Source organism: Tiliqua scincoides, chromosome 2 (genome assembly GCF_035046505.1).
Source record: "Tiliqua scincoides isolate rTilSci1 chromosome 2, rTilSci1.hap2, whole genome shotgun sequence".
NCBI lineage: Eukaryota > Metazoa > Chordata > Lepidosauria > Squamata > Scincidae > Tiliqua > Tiliqua scincoides.
This window is the reverse complement of record NC_089822.1, coordinates 49,604,739-49,626,098: the sequence shown is the minus strand read 5'-3', so window position 1 is coordinate 49,626,098 and position 21,360 is coordinate 49,604,739. Positions and strand designations below refer to the sequence as shown.

The 21,360-nt window shown below is 40.8% G+C and overlaps 1 protein-coding gene across 2 annotated transcripts in view; it reads left to right on the top strand.

Annotated features, from left to right (window-relative positions):
• The window catches only part of MCC (MCC regulator of WNT signaling pathway), a 233,930-nt gene that overhangs the window by 128,384 nt on the left and 84,186 nt on the right, over nt 1-21,360 (top strand). For both annotated transcript variants that reach the window (XM_066613395.1, XM_066613394.1), the window contains one exon: nt 19,324-19,437. In XM_066613395.1, the coding sequence (XP_066469492.1) occupies nt 19,324-19,437 (114 nt within the window). The remainder of the gene's footprint in view (nt 1-19,323; nt 19,438-21,360) is intronic.

Sequence of the window (21,360 nt, the reverse complement as noted above, 5' to 3'; positions counted from 1 at the left end):
CCTTTTTTTTAAAAGCATCAGTCTGTCTTTTTGCTAGTTCCTAACTATATGTAATTTTAATCAGAAGATCATATGTTGTATACATATGCATAGCATATGCTTTGGGGAGAGATGTACTTGAAAGTTCGCAAATAGCAGTGTGAAAGTTTTTTTAGTTCTGAGGAAACAAAACAAAACAAGCAAGGAGTCCAATATCAAGCAGCATTAGACATTAGTGCTGAGGTATTCAGTCTGTGCATCCAGCCTCCCTAGAGAGGCGTGGCTAGGCCCCTGGGCTTCTTAAGGCATCTCAAGAGAGGTAGCCACAGCTGCTCAGCTCTGGATCAGCTGCACGTTCTGCCTCCCTACTTGCTGCTTTTCTTCGGAGATGCTTGCTTCAGAGGTGCTTGCTTCAGAGGTACTTGCTGCTTTTCTTCAGAGGTGGGTGGAGCAGTGTGAGGTGGGGAGGGCATGTGAAACATGGTGGGGGGAGGTGGGAGAGAAGGCTGGCTGGGCAGCTTCGGAGGTGCTGTATCTCATCAGCACAGGGCACACTGCTGGTAGGCTTCAAATTGGGAGAGAAGAGTAAATACAGGCAGCATAGCACTTTCCTCCACTTGGGAAGGAGGGAGCCCTGGCTGCTCTTAGTGGTGGGGGGGGGAGTGTCCAAATGTCCCAACCTGCATTCCTCCGTCTTGCCTGGGGGGAATAGGAGTGGCAGCTGCATGTTGGGGTGTATGTGTGTGAGCATGCCCCCATCTACTTTGTGGGTGAGTTGTAATCTTGTTTGGTGTGGTTGTAATCCTATCCATACTTTCCTGGGAGTAAGTCCCATTGACTCAAATGGGACTTACTGCTCAGTAGACCTACATAGGCTTGGGGTCTGTGTCAGCTTAACCAAGGATCTTCCCCTTTCTCTTTTTCCTCCCCCTTCAAAAAAGAAAAAAAGCTGCTCTTGATCAGTCAAGATCAGTCCAAAAATTTATTAAAAAATAAAAATACCTATTCCTTTTCAGCCATCCCCTTTTTCCTCCTGCCTCCTTTTTTTTGGGGGGGGGGGGTACTTCCCATGTTGGCTGCTATTATAAGACAAAAGGCGCAATCCTAGCTAGGTCTACTCAGAAGTAAGTTCCCTTGTGTTCAATGGGACTTACTCCCAGGAAAGTGGGGTTAGGATTGCAGCCAAACAGTCTCTGGGTCTGTTTCACATCAGTTTGCAATTAGCAGATAATGCAAAACAAAGTCTTCCCCTCCCCCAGCAAATTCATCACTTCTCTCCCCCTTGTAAGAAATTCCCTTTCCAAAACCCTCCAGGTGTGCTGCTAACAAACTCAGGGCACAATCTTAACCTAGTCTACTCAGAAGTAAGTCCTATTTTGTTCAATGGGGCTTACTCTCAGGTAAGTGTGGTTAGGATTGCAGCCTCAGAGTGCTGGCAGCTTTTTTTTTTTTTGGTTTCTAGTGTATAATTATAACACCTTCATCCCCATTTGGGGGGTAACTGAGGTGAGGTGATGTAATGGGGAGCTGCGACCAATGGCCACAAGGATCAGGGGAGCCGAAGGCCAGAAAAGAACCACTGCATAACCATTCATGTAATGATGATATACTCGTATTTTCCTAAATCTTAGGAAGTTAGGTTAGGATGTTCTCCTACCACTTAAGTTGCCTCTTTCTCTATGCTTCCCTCTATTCTCATGAATGGATGCATATTGATGGATGTGGGAAAGGGTAGTCCAGGGATGGTTCCGGTCCAGGAGGGGACAGAGATGGCAGCAGAGACTGCCCCTGAATCCTATCTTTCATCCTGCATTTGAAAGCCCTACAGGGGCTACTTGAAATCTGCACCAGCTATTGAACTGGGACAAATCTGAGTAGCCCTATTGGAACTGCCTGGTCCCAACACAGGGTAAGGGAACCAATGTTCCCTTATCCTGAGGAGACTTCCAGCTGTCTCCCTGGCCCAGCAGGGATACAGTGGTGACTATTAGTTTTTCTACATGTAATATAATTCGTGTTGCTTGTGTCATAATGACAGGATGGAGTTGCATTAAACTTAGTGGTATGCTCCATGACATTTAGCACTGAAAAATTATTAGAACTTTCTTGTCTATTTCCTTTGAACCACAGAGTTTGTTTCCTTTTGCGTGTAGCTACTGCTTTGTTCAGTCATTAAAAAAAACAAACTGGTAAACTTCTCTTACCTCCCTTGGAAAACCTTTTGCTATTTTAATCACATTCTTTGGAAAGCTTCCTGTCATCTATCCTAATATTTCCCTTTTAATTTCACCCATAACTTATATTTATGTCTGTGTACCCTGAGGTAAATCATTTATGTTGGGCTCTCCAACCTACCAAACAGATCTCTTTATTTTTGCTGCTAGCCAGGTTGAAAAGTCTGACTCGTACTGATTAAGTTCAGAGTTGCAAGTACTGAAAGCAAGTAAGGTCTGTAGATAGTAAATACCCAGTTATTGTTAGATAGGAACATCTGAAAGTGGGAGGTTGCAGCAATCAAAAGGTAAGGGATCTGGGTCATGAAGCTAATGTTTGGCAATGCAGGTGACTAAATTAGGAAAGTTAGCTCCGAGAACAAAAGAAACAGGAAGGACTATATGATGTGGGAATTTTTAGGGGTTACCCTCACATTGCCAAACCCAGAATGACCCAATGTCATAACAGCAAAAGAGGACAAGGTGCCTCAAAATGTAGGCATCCAAGAAAAATGTAGGACATGGCAAAATAAAAGCTGACAACAATTGTATATTTATTCCGTGTGGTTAATTTAAACACTATATTACTTATTATTAAATTTAAAACTATATTACTTATAATTTATTATATATGCCGTATTTTTTGCTCCATAAGACGCACCTGACCATAAGACGCACCTAGTTTTTAGAGGAAGAAAACTTACTTTTAAAGTAAGCCTGCCCTCCCCCTGTGGCGCCTGTGCAAATGAGGACCTTGCCCCCGGTGCGGACCTTGCCCCCAGTATTCGCTCCATAAGACGCACACACTTCCCCCCCCCCACTTTTTTGGGGGGAAAAAGTGTGTCTTATGAAGTGAAAAATACAGTAAGTTATTAATTTCAAGAAGGCTGTGTGCTGCCTGCAGGGACCCACTCACAGGGAAAAGGAGGGCACTGAAGTTCTTTTCCAGCACATGAGACTAGAAAAGAGGACATGTCATGGGAAAAGAGGATGTCTGGTCACCCTGGCCAAACCACCATGCCCCAACTGATGGAGTCGATGAGAGGAACGGCAGAGGCAAGAGGAAGAGAGACTGGGGAGACAAGCTTGCTTGCTAGCTTCCTCAGGTGACTGGTTTCCTTGAAAGAAATTTCTTCATGAGCAATACTTGGCAGTAAGGGCCTGGTCATCAGCATGGTAAGAGAGGCAAGCAGTGGGCATGGCTGGAAAACTGTACAGTATAACAAAGCGTGAGGCATATGAATATTGTGGTGTTCCATGGGAGACATCATTAAATATGTTACGTGAATCATTTCTGTGTGGAAATGGAAGGAGGTGGTTAAAGATGTAGAACATTATATGCTGGCTTGTTAATTTATGTGAAACAGAGGGAAATTCTATTTAAGCAATATGGATTGACTCAAGATGAACTGGTGTGATATGCTCAGACCAATGGGTGCCTGAAAGCAGCTTGACCTCTGCATTGTGCAACAGTTTCTGGACAATCTTCGGAGACGGCCCAAGTAGAGGGTATTATAATACTTGAAGCAAGATGGAGATGTTGAAATGGGGGATAATTGGGAATTCACTGTAGTAGTTTGAAAATGGGAACCAAAAATAATTCCGTTTGGCCCTTTAAAAAGCAAAACTATTTAAACATTGAATTAGTTTTATTGTTCAAATTTCTCCCAGTAAGTCACTGTAGTTCTAGTACTGGAAGTTCCTCTAGTAGAATGAATTATTACTAGTTGTTCCATGTAAGAATTATACAGGCCGTTGTGTCCTTCCCCTCTGTCTGACACTGAAATTACTTTTCCCCAGCTACACCTGTTGGCACTCTTCCAAACTCCACCTAATTTCTGAACAAAGAATCCTTTGTTTACCCATGCCCTCATAGGGGTTTGCAGTACTTATCTAGGTTAGCATTTTGTCTATGTTTAGCATTTTGTCTGTGTTTAGGTTACTGAAAAGTTTTTTTTTTTTAAGTGTCTGATTCTTCACCTTCCTTTATGACTCTGGCCTCAAAGAGTTAATGTGTAGTCCCAGACTGATTGTAATTTTTAGGGAGATAACCATTTGATTTAAATTTATGCTTTGCTTTTAATATAAACAGCCATTTTCCCACTTCTGCTAACAGTGGTAATGACTTTTCAACTAAACGAAGCTACATGCTTTTTTGTTCATTGTAGTTCATAGACTACAGTCAATTTATGTTCTTTGATTTATACAGTATGCTTGAAGATCTTATCATACACTACTTGTTTAGGTACATAGCTACGATCACATTTTTAGTTGTGTATTTAAAATGTGAATGTGACAATAGGTATATTTCCATTCCTAAAGGATAGCTGTGTTAGTGTGTTGCAATAAAATTCAAAAATATTTTGGGGGCACGTTAGCTTAGCTTAGATTAGGTTATTTATTTTGATATAAACTTTCCGTGAAAGTTTATGCCACAATGCTTCTTTATGGTTTCACAAGACTTTTGATATCATACTAGCGCACTCAGAGGGCCAGCTGTGTGTATGTTCTGGGACTAGCTATACATTATGCACAGTTATGTTCAACAGAATCCCAGTATTAGCAGTAGCAGGGGGGGGCACATAAGAAATGAGGCATGGGAATTGCTCAGCCCCTTTCCACTCCAAATTTTGCCTCTTTTCCCCCCGCTGCACTGATATGATGCTCTGGTCAACCCAGGAGGGGGGAGGTTCTTTGAAGTGGTGGTTAAGCAACCCTTCTCCATGCATTTCTGTTCAAATACCCCCTTCCCACTGCTACTTTAATAAATAAGCCCCAGTTGCTGCTTCATTTCATGTAATGTATAGTTAACCTCAGAATAGCAAACCTAGGTTTAGTGTTAGGTGTAACTGGTATGAATGTTGAATCTTCATGATGGTCTTAAATATATAACTTTCACTGCAAAGTCAGAATACAGGTGTGCCCCTGAATCTGCAGGGGTTCCATTCCGGATCCCCCTGAGGTTAAATGAAACTGCGGATACAGGCAACCGCCTCTTCCCCCCCCCCCCATCCTCCAGAGTTGATAGGAGCTCACCTCACCTCTGGAGGGTCCTCTGAGCCCAGCAGTGTGAAAAACACTACTTCCAGTTTCGTCATGAAACTGCAAAGTAACTTCTAAAAGTTACTTTTTAATGCTTTATAAAGCATTGGGAGGCCTGGGAAGCAGAGGAACCAGAATTAGCATTTCTTACACTGCCAGGCTCAGTCTGAGCCCAGCAGAGGCAACAGGTGGATGTCTACGGTCTCTGCTGTGCTCAGAGGTCCCTCTGGAGGTGAGGGGAGCAGAGCTTTCCCATCTCTGGAACGGGTGTGGGGGGGGGGTTCAAGAACCCATTCCACAGATATGGGGTCCCTCCTGTGCTTATTGGGTTAAAAAGTTAAAAGCAAATCTTCAAAATATTCACAGACAGCAGACCTGCTTGTAATTGAGCTTTTGGATAATATTGTTACAATGCTAGTAATTAAAAGTGTGCATGCATATACGGACATAAGAGTTTGGGTCATGTTCCAGTATCTTCCTTAGAAATGTTTAAAAGCAAATGCCAAATATGTTAGATATGTTCCTGATGCCCTGTAGGTTAAATGTGTTTCCCTCTCATTTGGTAGCTGCTCATAAAGAACAACATAAACCAATTTGCTTTATTTTTGAAACAATGGGAAGAATTTTGTTTGTCAGCCAACCTGCTTCTGCATAGTTTCTGACATTGGGCCCGCAAAGCCTCTGTGATTAATTTATAATAGAAAACAGGACATTCTGAAATGACTGTAGGGCTCTCATGAAATGTGAACAAGCTGAAACCAAGATAAACTGTATCTATATTTCATTTCCCTTGTGACATTCCTACCTTCTTGATTATAAATAATATTCCATCACTTGAATGACTGGAATTGGAATTCTACCCAATTTATTTATACCTTGCTCTGGGCTCTCCCTTCCTTGTATTTTTAGATAAAAGTATCTGGTGAATGTGGATCTTATTTGATTGATTTCTACCTCCTTAAATAATGCAACAGGGGTTATTTGTTATTATTGTTAAAATAATTACTGTGCAGAGAAACTTGTTAAAGGGTTGGTTTACTTTTCTAGGCTGTTCAAATTGTCCAGTGATTCTCTTTTTTTCCTGAATAACATGTATGAAAGACACTGTTTAATGCCTTAATTGTAGCATGTATCTTCTGTTGGAAGAATCCTGATTCTTCTATGTCTGTAAGAGAATATCCTTGCTTCTTGTGCTGAAAATAAATTCTGCATTTTGCATGTTCCAGCATTCAGCCCTTTAGACAAAAATATAAAATGTGTTATAGTAATTATGAGTATAAAATATGCATAATATGTATTATTGTAGTGACAGGTGGGTTTGTGCATGCTGCTTCAGTTGATGCTGTAGGACTACGGTTTTCAAACTCTCAAGAAGTTTGAGAACTGCAGTAAGTCCTTTCAGGGGAGGGGAGGGAGGCAGCGGTGGCGGGGGGGGGAAGGCAGTGAAGCGATCCCCAGGTTCTAGAACAGTGTTTCTCAACCAATGGTATGTGTACTACCAGTGGTACTTGAGGTGGTGTCTGGTGATGCACACGGGATCCCCAGACCCGGCAGCAAGACACTATGTGACAAGTAGTGGTAAAAGGCTTGCCTCAGTGGGCAGAGCTACAGCATGTGCTTTTCTTACGCTCAGAAAAGTCTTCCTTTCCACCCTGAGCTTCTTACCAGTGTTTGTCATGTAGCACCTGGCCTCTCAATTGAAAGTAATTGGAGATGACACTGCTTTTTCTGATAGGTGGATCATGCGAAGTGGTATGACGGGGGGGGCAAATGCTGAGAATTGCTGTTCTAGAAAGGTGGCACCAAAGGTAGTGAAACTTCCAACTTGTTGAGTTGGATTTTTTTTATTTCAAAATGACCCTTTTCTAGGGTCAGGGAGGTTTTTCAGTCAGAAACATAATGGCTAACAGGAACTATTGAATGAATTCTAATATTTTTAGAGTGACAGGATCAACGTTCTCTCTCTCAAGAACAAGAAATAATATTTAGTAATGAGCCAGCAGTCTTGTTCAGGGCTGTGATTTATAACAGTCTGCACCATTTGTGGTCCCCTGAGCCGTTCATTTTGTCAAAACCGTTCACTGATTTTGGGTGCCTCAGAATTTCTGATGGCCCTAAGTTGGCTTGTGGTGTCAGAGATGCGAAGACAACATGGTTCATTTAGCCTTACTGTAAAAGTTGTGTTATCTGGCATGCTTGGTAAGCAGAGGTTATTAATTATCCAAATATGTCAGTTGAAGCATCTTGTACCAGCCCCTTCCCTGACAGAACTTCTGCTCCCTCACTGACCTGGTAGGGCCCCCTCTAGCAGTGCTCCTCCTCCTACATGACAGCCCTCCAGGAACGGAGGCGTGAGGCTCTTATGAGGAAGGAAGCATCTCTATATCTAGAGGGCCTTCATGAAGAAAGAAGGAAGGTGGAGCAGCCCCACAGAGGGAGCCCTGTCAGTGAGGGAGGTGGTGGGGAGGCGGATTGCTTAACCCACACTTTGGTAAACAGCTCTGGTTTAACTGACATTCTCCCAGTTGGGTAAGTGGGCAAAGATTCCAGTTAGCCGAGTTTGCTACTTCACCAGGTGTTGAGTAACACGCAACTTTTACTGTGATTGAAGCTTTGAATGGATTCCTGGCTCCGTGTAAAAATAAAACTATGGATTGTGATATAGCAGTATTGAAATTTAAACTTATCCACTCTTGATAAGGTGGTTTAACTTGTCTTCTCAGCGGTTTCGCCAGTAGTGGCTAAGAATAAAATGGACTCTAACTTTAAAGCATGAAACTCATATACAATGTGCTAATCTTTCCCTCAAGCTTGAAAGGTTTGCGGCCAGTTAGATAGTATTATTTAGATTTTAAAAGCCAATACTCAAACATACTTTAACTATAGTGTTTGATTTACTAACGGAGTATTTAGAAGATGTTATCTTTGGTTTAGGTTTAGGCATGGCTTTTTCTTCCAAAAAATGTGACTTTTGTTCTTGAGTATGAAACATTCAATTTGCTTCATTGGTTTGGTCTTGTATTGTGTTGAACCAGATTGTTGGTTTGTCTGTTTTACTGGTTTTATTTTGTTTTCCAAATATCCAGTGTTAGCAGCAAGTTCCAACAATTGTGACAAAACAATACAATTTGTTGGGGTGTCACCCTTTATTTCATAATTATGGGAAATGGGTGTGGGAGTGTGCATATATATTATGCTGATATTGGACTTCATCAGTGCCTTTGGGTAATGTTTGCTACTGTGCTGTTATCCCGGTTGTCTTTTCATCATTGCAATGACCTGGAAGTTCTTAGGAAAGAGATTCCAGCACTTTCCACATTGGGACCAGCCACCTGAGTTACTTAAGAATGCTGAGGTTCAGTATAAGGGCAGGGAGGATTGGGATTCAATGAGATATAACCGGGATCAGCTTTCCAACTGCTTGGTATAGAAAGATATAGGTGAGATAGCCCAGCTGCATATAAAAGGAGTTTAATATAAAAGAAGGAGTTTAAATGAGGAGACCAATGTTTCTGGTCCTACCAACAAGATTACTAAAAATAATTGTAGACTCAAAAGCCTCCATAAAAATACGCACAGCTAGAAATCAGCATCTAACTTTCCTCCGTTTGTCTGAAGATAACAGCTGAAGGTTGCAAGTTCAAGGCCACAGGCACGGTGAGACCTTGAAGCAGCTGACAAGCCAAGCTGAGTTTTTCCATCTGCTTTTTGGCTGCCCTTCCAGTGAGATATGAAGGATTGTCAGCTTGCGTGGGAGGAAACTGGAGGCCAGAATGTGATACCAGATCATAAAAGGATCCATCTGAAATGTTGTAGTTCTTGAAAGACAGAACCTTTGTCAATTGTAAAAATCCCTATAGGGATTTAGTATAACCTGCCTGTGTAAACCGCCTTGAAATAAAGTCTGAGGAGAAATCTGAAGACCATGAAAGGCGGTATATAAATACCTGTATTATTATTATTATTATTATTATTATTATTATTATTATTATTATTATTATTATTATTATTATTATTATAGTTCAACCAAATCCTAGAAATGTCAGTCTTGTAAGCTGAGGGCTTCTGAGATTTCAGAAGGCTAGTTTTTTATTGTGCTGACTTACCAAAGTAGATAAAGAACATGTGTGTCAGTTGTTAGCATACCTTTAGGCTGAAAACAAAACAGACCACAGCATGCCTTTAGGCTCAAAGCTTTATACACCTGTTAAATAGCCTTGTAGCAAAAAAGCTCACAGGGCAAAACAGTAAATAATTGACTCGCAGTTGAACAGGGCTTTGTGTGTGTGTGTGTGTGTGTGTGTGTGTGTGTGTGTGTGTGTGTGTGTGTACATGCTTGTGTGTTACTCATAACAGTTTGCATGAATAAAAATTTACAGATGATAAGGAGGGTGTTGCATTGTGCTTTTCTTAAGATTTATGGGCCTGTATGGGTAGCCTGCAGAGATCAAGATTTATGTTCCTGTAACATTACTTGGATTTACAGCCATGTCAGTGGCTGTAAGCACAGAATGGTGTTCATAAAGGGCTCTTTCTTATACAGTGAGAGGTCACCAGAAGGATGCAGACATTTTGCAGTGTTGAGAGGCATGTGTGCAGCATAGGTCTTCTACACTTATAATTTATAAGTGGTGGCTTGCATTGACCCTTGACTTTTTCCATCTTATTTACCACTTTGGTCAATTAAATTCTTAAGTGGTAACGTCTGTGGTTATATCTGAATTATTAAAGGATTTGTAATGTTATTTGGGTGATGGAATCTGATGAATAAAAGTGTCCGTGGTTATATCTGACTTATTAAAGGATTTGTAATGTTATATGGGTGATGGAATCTGATGAATAAAAGCAGAGAACCATTCATGCTGAAATGTCTTCTTTGTGTTTCAAATGCTCTCCCAGAATACATACATGATGCTTCCTCTTTTACTTCCTTCAAATTCCAAACCCATTTAAAGCAATTTAAAACTCAACTTTTCATGAAGACTTTGGCACAATGTCTTGCTCCCTGTTTCCCACTATAATTGTGCTCAACAGTCGCTGTTTGTTGATGTGAGTAAGTAAGGAAACAAAGACGGTTGAATGTTTTGACATTGGGTTGAGATTTCAGGATGAGTGGGACTTTAATGGCAATGTTTTTTTGAGTGTTCAAGCTAGCAAACTTCAAGGTTTTGCCAAGTAAGTTGCATTTTGTTAAGTACGTAATGAGGAGAACATCAATATTGCATGCGCTTTTTGATAATTAACTTGATTTTGCTGACACACTGAAACCTGCTCTGGAATGACTCTGCTGTTCCTAGCTTCTAAACAGGCTAATTACAACATTCCGACTGCTCCCACATTGGCCCTGCCTCTTTATGACCTAGATCCCGAGTTGTGAGTTGTCGTAAGCACTGACTGTTCTACACTGCTATCTTTGGTGTGCAGTTGCACTGGGGATTTTGCGAGCATGGTTAAATTTCATGGGAAAGATAAGCACTACAGAAAAGAATTGTCATATTTGAAAAGTTTTATAAAGGAAATCTAAGCAATACACCTTCAATATTTTCTGCAGGTCTACATTTAGTATAAATGGAATTTCTCCAATCTCTTTCCCCATCCTCTGTCTTTTGCAGTTGCTTCCCTGTAAACCTATTTTCTGGTCTGCTGAATTCATCCAGGAGAGTGTCCCCTTGCTTATCATTCCTGAGAGTGGCTTCCCTTTTGCATTGCTCTGAACCCATTCCAGCCAATCCAGTGATGGAGGAGAGAGGGGTTCAAAGCATGAGGAACTATGCACACATCAGTCTTTCTGAGAGTGTTCCACATGTTTTTGAATTTGATTCATAAATTCAATTCAGAGTATTAATGTAACTCCTCTAGACACTCCCAAAAAGTGATTCTCAACCCCATTATACACATTCAGCTAGTGAATTTGTAATACCTTTAATCAATATAGTGGATACAATATCCTTTCCATGAAGCTGAGGCAATTGCTTCAAATGGTGACTTGATCTCTGTTGCTTCTGATTTTGCTCTTTCATTTCAAAAGAAAGAAGAAAAAGAGCAGAAGAGAAAGTGTGGAGCAAGTGAGTGGTGGGCTAGAGTCAGAAACCACTTCATTCTCCTGTCTCCTTTTGAATCATGGGAGGAAGACCAGTGAGGAAGCAACAGCTGTCCCACTGTCACTTTGTGGGGATAGAAGTATTTGGTGTGGCAAGGTTCTGTATGAAAGGAAGGTGACATTTGGCATGCTTCCCCAGGCACTGGGAGATTTGGCCCAGCCCAGTGTAGTTTTGTGAGTCAGGTGCTCAGGGAAACATCATTTCAAGAGTGAGTTGGTTATAGACATGAAGGATGGTTGGTGGCAGCGGTTGTTTTTGACATTGCTTGGTAAGTTCTACTTGGGAACAGGAATGAAAGAGCATTTTTTTAGCTGCCCAACCAATCAGTCAACCTTTTTCTGAAACATCAGGAAAATGAAAAATTTGATGTGACAGGTAGTTTACCTTAGCAGGGCTGGCATTTGCCTAGCTTACAAACTGTAAGGTCAGTCTCTAAAAACGTTTTTTTGGCACTATAGATATAGTATTTTTAGAAAGCATGTTCTGGCTGAGAAATATTTTAAAAGAGCTTTAGTCTATTGTATAATTATTACTCTTTTAGAGTTTTTCCTGAGTGGTTTCTCCATCCAGTGGTGAGATAATCTTAAAAACCTGTTCTTCGTAGAAAATAAATTCTCTTAGAGTGATTGCTGCATCTCTACTTGGTTCTCTTTGCAGGGCACTTTAGGCTAGGTGAGGTGGAGTACTGTATGGGGTGGGAGCTAATAGCTGACAGTTCCACACTGTTTAGTCCAACAGTTGACTGAGACTGCTGAAGTCTGGAGATTTTTTTGAGGTCATTGTGATTACTCCTGGATTAAGTATTCGTAGGACAGTGATGTGAGTGATGGCAGAGCGCGATACCATAGTCTTTTGAGACTGAAGGTTGCCAACATGGTTATACTATTCTTGGTTTGATAACATACTGTGATCAGAGCAGAAAGACTCAGCAAATCATAAGAAAGACACTGTCTTTTTTTGCTGATGTTAGTCCATAAAGCACCATGTACAGGGAGGTGCTAAATAAATATAAGACTTTTTGGGCCCAATCCTATCCAGCTATCTAGTACTGATGCAGCCTTGAGGTAAAGGAATAAACATTCCTGTACCTTGAAGAGGGTTCTGTGAGTGCTGCACTACCACAGGATGCAACACACACCCTGTTGGCATGGCTATATTGGTGCTGGAAAGTTGGATAGAATTGGGCCCTTTGAGAATGTCTTTATAGCTCCCAGCTTAAATCACAGCAGCCAAGAATTGGAATTGATTATAAGTACTGCACCAGTACAAATGCTTTGAATCATAAGTTCCTACACTGCTCATATGTTTTCAGTGAAAATATGCTGTAGAGATTTATCAGCCTGGGTTCATAGAACAGATGATTCTCACTCAAGAATAAACTGTATCCAATGTTCTTGCTCTTTCTTCGTTTCATATTAAAAACAAATGTGTTGAGAGGACAAAAACTTCTGAGCAGTAGTCTGCAGATGTAACTACACCAAAATTAAAAATGGATTTTCCACCCAGAGAGGCTTAAAACCTACAGTTTAACAGTGGATGGAGAATGAATTTGAGCAAACCTAGGTTTCACCTAGGTTTCAATTCAGTTGTGAATTTGAAGAATTTAAGTTGTTTCTAATGGTATTGGTAATATTGCCCTGCAAGCACAAAATATGGTTTATCTTCCTGTTTTGCATGATGCTTTTCCAACTGCTCTGCGTAGTTAAGGATATGAGCACAAATATTCTTCTTGGGACATATTGTACTAGAACACCAATGTGTTGCATAGGGTGGGGGGAGATGTTCTGAACCATATTTAAACCATTAATAGAGAGGAGATTCAGATTAACCATACTCAGACACACCCACGCAATTAGACAGCACCTCAGAACAATGGGAGAGGGCAGGACATGAGTGTGCATGGTATATGCGCTTCTTTAATCCTGTGGAATAGAGGCAAATTGGAAAAGAATTGTCCAAACTGGCCCTTAGAACTTGCAGTTCTGAGTTACTTTGCATTCCTTTTTGAGGAATGAGCTATGAGGGCTCAAGGTTACAGGAAAATGTCACAATTTCCTTCCCCTTCTTTTATGCTATTTGTAAACCTGAATTATGGAAGTAGACTAAATCAGGTACATATATTAAAATATACTTGTGGCGCAATCCTAACCCCTTATGTCAGTGCTTTAAAGCATTGGTGTAGCGGTGCCAATGGGACATGTGCTGCATCGTGCAGTTGGGTGTCACTCACGAAGGCCTCCTGAAAGTGAGGGAATGTTTGCTCCCTTACCTCAGAGCTGCATTGCCCTTACGTCAGTGCTGGAAAGCACTGGCGTAAGGGGTTAGGACTGCACCCTTAATCTGTGATTCATTAGGATTGTAGAATTTGGGTTTCCTGGTTACAAAAATCTACCAGTGGGGAAACTCACCTCCCCCAATGGCCCTACTAATACATGATCCTCCCCAAACCCCTGCAGCATATCTGCGGACCATTCATGGCACACCAGTGTAGCACACTGGTTGAAATTTGCTGCTATGAATGCATAACACAGCTGTGTGTGTGTGTTTAAAAAGTGTGGGGGTGGGTTATGAGAGGGTTGTGAAAATGGACAAAACAGCAAGGAGTAGAGGGTTGTTGCATCTGCTGCCATTTTGCTTTATTCTGCAGCCCTCAATACGCTATTTAGAATGCACACATTTTGTTAGTTTGGCTTTTATTTATTAGCAAAATGCCTATAATTACGACAAGCAGAACCTTTAAATGAGTTTGGTGCATTGTGCATCTAAGGGGCCTTATATTGACCATTCTTTACCTTCATGTTTGAAACATTTTACGAAATGATTACCTTAAATATGTTCAGTGTACTTACTTCAAATACCTTTTTCTAAGTCTTGGCTTGATACAGTTTGACTTTTGAAAGATACTTTCTTTGTTCAATATTGTGTAAAATACATGAAACAACCGGGGAAGCTCCTAGAGCTCCTAGAAGCTTCTAGTTAAGAAACTGAAGAATCTAGCCACAAGAGGCAAGTGTCATATTTGATGCAGTGGTATTTTTACCTTTTATCATGGATTTTCACAAAATAGCTATTTCATGAAAGTAAGGTAATTTCTGTGAGCCTCCCCCCCCCCCCGGGAAATCACTATCAATTTTTTTTCCTCTTGAGTATTTATTGCTTTTTCCAAGATGGTTGCTTACAGGGGGCAATTGGTTGTGCTATTTTGGGTCCATGCTTTAAAGATCAAAAAGCAAAACTGTCTTACAGAATTTTGAGTTGTCATGTCACTAATTCTAGAAAATGGCTTTCCTTTTAGGTTTTCCATTCCAGTCTTTTTAGTGTGTTTGTTGAAATGGACTTTGATTACATCCATCATTTGTGTCATTAAAATGTGTCTTTGTTGACTATTAGCTAGAGAAAAGAAGAGCATATTTGTGAGAGAGAATTGCTTTGAAAGCTATTAATGTATAGATTTAAAAAATGTATCTATTTGTAATAGAGCTATCATTGGGGAGGGGATGGCTCTGGAAAGGCAACTGAGTGCAACCCCCAAAATGTCTTGATGCCTTTATGATGCAAAAGCAGAAGCAGTTTTTCCTCATTGTACCCAGAATTGATATCTGTGTCATAAGACAAGACCAAAAACAATAATGTGTTTTGCCATTTTCACTAGCAGACAAGTTCACAAAGGGAAGGTATTTTAGAATAAGGATCTAATGCTATGGTGTTAGGTTTGAAGAAGTCTTTCATCAAGGAAAGACCAATTTGCTGCAGTGATATCACAGCAGTAGTAATAATAAATATTTAGAGTGTATTATATTGAGTGCTGACAGTACTTCCCTTAGCATCCCTTTGCAATCCTAATCACCAGCCTGCAAGATAGCCTGCTTTTATTATCCTTGTCCTACAGGTATGGTGTGTGTGAGACTGGGACCTAGTCATTTGCCTGATGCCACTTTTTGTGTTCATGGATGAGCTGAGATTTAAAGTGGCTTCTTCTGTCTTATATATGATGCTGAAGCAATGCTAGGAGCTAACTCAAATAATATTATTGCAGTGTGCATGCTAGTTATTCTATATCCCACTTTTGTTCACCTACCCCATTTTATTCTATCTTCCAGACTAGTTGAATGTTAAAATGGCTTTAAAAGGGAATTGAACAAATTCATAGAGGACTGGTCTATTCAGTGGTTACTAGTTTTGATGGCACTTGTTAACTCCACATTTAGCATCAGTATACCTCTGAATATGAGTTGTAGGAAAACAATGATGGGACAGAGATATGCCTTTCCCTCTTGCTTGTAGATTTTCTAGAGGCAGCCGGTGAGTTCCTGAGCTACTGGGCCTTTACGCTTGATCCAGGCAAGGTTTTTTCTCATGTTTTAACTTAAATTCAGTAAGAGCATATCAATGATTTGAAGTCATTCTGTATTTACCAAACATACCAAAACAAGTTCACACTCAATGTTTATTATATTTATATGCTGCTTCTCTAGTGGATTGCCAAAAATAGTTCACATTAATATATGTAGGTATGTAGACATGCATGCATACAATCATTCAGAAATGCCAATCAGCAATAAGTACTACTAAATTTAGCAGCTGCAGGCAACTCACCTCAGCCATAGAAAACATGGGAAATTTAAATAGATTTTATCTTGTGAGTGAAGAAGAGTAGTGTAACTACCTACACACCTCTTGGGTTTTCTACAAGAGGATTTAAACATGTCTAATGTTTTCATAATTGTATCCCATTCCCACCTGTAACTTTTTTAAAGCACATTGTTTAGAATTGCACATTATAAAACAAAGCATTTACCAGAAACTGTTGCCACTGCTGGACATGTCCTTTCACAAATAGGAAACAAAGGAGAAGAGATTGGTGCAGATTGAACATGCCTATGTAACAGTGCACAAATGATTGTTTGATGTCCAAGAAATTATATCACAGTACTTTATAGGCAATTCAGACTATTCATACTGGTGTTAACAATTTAAATAATCTTGTGAACAGCCCCCTTGTCTTGAAATCAAAACTGACCTTTTCCCAGTGCCCATAAAGCACACAAAATAAAAATGTTGCCAGACACTCATTATTATAACATTTTTCTAACTTCCCGCTGAGCAGAACAATCCTAGGTTTGTTTTCTTGCATCATATTAAAATTGCTGTTTGGATCACGATCAGCTGTTTAAATGCAGTTTTAACAACAGAAGTAGTATTTTTAAAAAATGCAAGTGTCATCCTGGCTTCATTGGAACACTAAAGCTGTTTGGCAGGAAGATTTGAGGGAGATATAGTTTTTATCTTAAAAATCTAGTGGCTTGGCAGTAAAACAATGCTTTCCTTCTTACACTAACCAACATGAAAAGACAGTTTCGCTTTCTAACTTAGAATTTTTTAAAATTTTCTTCATGAATATGAAGAGAAGGCTTGGATAGTTTTACAGTTTTCCCTTTTTGGACTCTTTACCATCATAAAAATAAAACTAGTGAATATAAAATTGTGTTGGTTCGGCGCCAAATCTGAATTACATGTACAACACAGCATAGAAGCACATATTACCTTTATTCTTTCACTTGAGTTGACTAGTATTTACAGATTTTTGCATGTCTCCTGGGTGGTTCAGTGTCTTCTGTTACATTTTGTCAAGATCTCTGTTGATGGATAGGTAAAATTTAAGATGTGAAACAAATTTGGTCCATCTATGTATCTAGTGTCAGATTCAGGAATAGCATGCAGTGAGGAAATGAGGATGGAATGTACAGTAATTCAGAAGCAAAAAAGTTTGCTCTGTACGGAGAGTGATGGAGACCACACAGTTCATGCAAACAGGTAGTATGTGTAAATAGACAGTAGATACAACAAATCTGGTCTAGAAAAGTTACAGATACTGATACGCAGGAATGCAGAGAAAGTGTGTTGATGCTTTTTAACTAATTAAGATATTGAGGGTGGCAGCTAATCGGGATCTGATGGGGCCTATTGGATGTCCACCTTCTTGTAATATAGACTAGTTTTCTTCTGTTGAGGAGCTTTTAGATTTGGACTTCCTAGCAGACTCTCATGCATGTTGTACTGTTACATAGGGAACATATTAGTGGAGTCTGATGAACTGTGTGCTGAACATGATGTGGATTATGCAATGAACCAGAAACTGAAGGAGGCTCTAAGAACCTGTATTGGGGGAGCAGGGGAAATCACTTGGTGTCACAGAACGTTTGCTTTTAATATAATAGCTTACTTCAGATAAGGCAACTAAGAGAAAAGTGTATTGTCTTGCCCTTGAGATCAGTTTCGGTAATCTAACAGTGCGTTAATTACTGTGAGACCTTGGGGAATAAATCCTCTGAACACTGTACATTTTAACTGAGTTTGAAACCACATTTGCAAGTTGGTATCTCAAGCCTTGAGTAATATCCTTTTCTCTAGAATAGTATTGTAGTTCACAGCTCTTAGAAAGCTCATATATGCAATCTACCTTAGGAATGAGGGTTTTTTTGTTCTTGACCTTTAAGTTATTTCTTAGCAGTTGTAATCACCACAGACACCCGCCTATAAGTTGACCTCACAGATAAGTCGAGGGCAGGTTTTGAGCACAAAAATCATGGAATTGTCTATGACTCTCGGATAAGTCGGGGGTTAAACTTAGGGAGGTGTCTGACTATAGTTTTGTCTGTTTTTACTTGAGGCCAGATCCTGAAAAATAACCTACAGTAATTGTTACCTAAGAACTATACAGTCTCATGGAATCATAAATCAAATTTATTAAAAACATAGTAAGTATTAAAAACACAGTATACATACATAGTATATATAGTATGTATACCTAGCATAGCAAAAACTGTTTTTAGTAAGTCTCTAATTTATTAAAAACTATGATCTATCTCATAGATCAGGTGTCTCCAAACTTTTAGGCAGAAGGGCCACATCATTACAGATATTCTTCTTTGAGAAAAACACATGGGAGTGAAAGAAACTGGAAACAACACCTCTGGCCCAGGGAAGGCACTGCACAGTGGGGAGATTTAGGTGCACATGGGATTTCATTTCATCAAGTGGGGAGTCAGATCCAGAGGGGGGGAAGGGGAGTGCACGCTCCCTGACCTCCATTGATCTGACGGCGGCAGCCAGGACGCCCCCATTCCGCTCGCTTCCTTCGCGGTAGGCAGGACTTAAGTGAATGTGTGCAGTGGCTCTGAGTGGGCGCAGGGGAGTGCCGGGCCAGCAGGCTGTCGCCCCACCGCCCTGCCTCCTCCAGGGCTTCTCCGGTTCCTTGCGCAGTGGGGGGACCGGCCGGGCAGAAGCGAGGCTGCCAGGAATCCCACAACCCCACAGAAGATCCTGGGAGGCACCGCTGCCCCTGCTCCTGCAGAGTCTCTCCCTGACCCAGGCAGGGTGCAGATGGCGCCCTTGCCCCCTCAGTCTGTCTGCATGACTGTGCAGATAAGATGAGGGGGTGATTCTCCCACCATTTCCGCGTGCAAATTTTTTGCCTTATAGGCGAGTATCTACGGTATGTTTGGTCAAACCTTTCTATGATCAAAAGTAATGTGCTACCTAATGGAAAATAGAGGTGATCCAAAGTCTTCAGTAATATAGAACTTTGAGCCAATATGATCTAAAGTTATGTTGAAAGAATTTTGTTTGTTGTTGGCAACCTTCAGTCTCGAAAGACTATGGTATCGCGCACTGAATGGTAGTTCTGGAACAACGTCTAGTGTTAAGTTCAATTATATTACACACCACTGTACTAAAGTCCTACAGAGTATATCCTGATAAGAAAATGTATTCAGTGTTAAGCTGAAGCTGGAAATGTACCAAGTGGAAGTACTTGAGTGATGTGTAATAGCTTGTCCTACTTTTTGATTAAAAATTCCAAAGTGTGAAACTTCATACTAGGCTTCAGCCACTTGCATTGCCCTTACTCTCCCAGTGCAAACTTAAGGAAGTGCTACATTGTCTTGTGGATTGTATTTCATTTTGCTGCATTTGCTTATGTGTTACAGCTCCACTTAGCAGCTCTGGCATCTTTGAAAGGAGACATCGTTGAGCTTAATAAACGTCTGCAGCAAACAGAACGAGAGAGGGATTTGTTGGAAAAGAAATTGGCAAAAGCGCAGGTGAGTGACTATTCAGGAAGTTAAAATGATCTTAGCTGCTACCACGTCAAATTTTTTAACTGGAAAAACATTCAAGCCTTATGGTAATAAGGCTTACCTTATCTCAGGCAAATGAAGGTAGGTAGCAGAAAGGAGGTTGAATTATCCCATTGTTATGTATTCGAGTCATGCAGGATTGAAATCAGTCTTATGGCTGACCGAAATCCTATGGTCCATTTGGACCTCTAGATTAATGTTTCAGCAGCATCAATCCTGGAGAATCTGGGCGGAGCTAAGGGGTACAAAGCCAGGGGTGTTTGCCTTGTGTTTTCATTGCCAGATTCTGTTCTGAAGATGAAATAAATGTGTTGAGCTGTTATCTCTATGCCTTCCTTTATTCACATGGACCCACTATTTAACATCCATCTTGACCTGACCAGAAAGGAATTGCCTCTTACATTAGAGGTGAGTAACTTCCACTGGCAACAAACCAACTTAGAAAAATTTCAGATGGTGAATGCCAGGAAAATTGAATAATCATTGGGCCATAATCCTCCACTTTTGCTGCCCAGATGTGACGGCACTCCCTTTTGTGTGACAGGCAGAGTAACACGCAATGAAATTACTTCATTTTATGTACTCCAAAGTGAAGTACTGTACTAAAGCATTTTTTTAAGTTGAAAGCCAGAATATGTCAAGTTAATCTCTCCAGCAAACAGAGAGGTTGTAACTGATGCAAATTGGGTGTTGCTTATTACAGTGCATTGGAATAACTGAGCAATAAGTAATTTAAAAAAAAATCTTCAAAGGTTACTTTGCCAGGAATTATTGTACAATTAATGGTTTTCCAGATTTTCTTTTCTTCCTTATTTTTTAAAAAGTGTATTGTGGTTACTTCATGTCATGATGAAATAGAAGATATATAATGTAATCCTAAACTAATGTTGAAATGATGAATTTTCATCTATTATAATAATTGTTCAATACAAGAATGTAATATTGGGAAACATCTGCCCAGGTACATTGGAATGTCACTTTTCAGATGCCAGAGATAGCTTGGTGTAACTTCTACAGAAGTAATTATCCAGCTTAACTGATGTTCTGACATATTGATTATATTGGTTTGGGTGCTGTTTTGCCTTGAAATCAGGGTACGTGTTGTTAATGTCATAGCTAAACAGATACCTTGAGATCATGAAGGTGCTTACTTATTCTGGCCTACTCATGGTCACGTTCAATAGTTGTACAATCTGTACCATCAAGGGAAACCACGCTGCCTGCAGGCTTTGTGTGCGTACAGGTGGAGCCTATTTATCCGCTTTAGTTGCGTTGCCTGACTCGGCGCAATTTAACAAAAAGTGTGTTGTGCTGAGTTCCATAGAGTTACTCAAACATGCTGCAGCCTGACACTTCCAGATGGAAGAAAACTTAGGCAGCTGTTCTCAATCCCCTCCGCTCCCCTCCGCTCCATACTCAGCCCTCCTATTGCCAGCTGTCCTGCTTCTTTCACAGTTGGAATGGTGAGCTTGCTTGGGAAACCTCGTCCTCTGTGTCCCAGGCGGCCTCCCAACGGCCTCCCAACAGCACTGCAGGTTCTCCTCCTCCACTTCACTGCTGCCGCCCCTGCAGCCCTCCCTGGCCACCACCATGGAAGCTCCTCTGCCCAGGAGCATTCTGGGACTTGTAGTCCGGCTCTCTGCTCACCCTCACCTGTCTCTCCAAGTCTTCCCAAGGCTTGCTTGGGAAGGCTTGCTGGAGCAGGAGAGCGTGGATCATCTTGGGGGGGGGGGGGAATTCGGCAAACACTTCCTGGGTTTTTTAAAGCAATCCCCTCTCCTCCCCCTCCTGCCTCTCCTCCAGAGCCTTCCCCGTTGCCAGCTGCCCAACTTCTTTCACAGTTGGAATGCTGAGCTTTTAAGAGTCCAGCCCTATGCGTTTCTACTC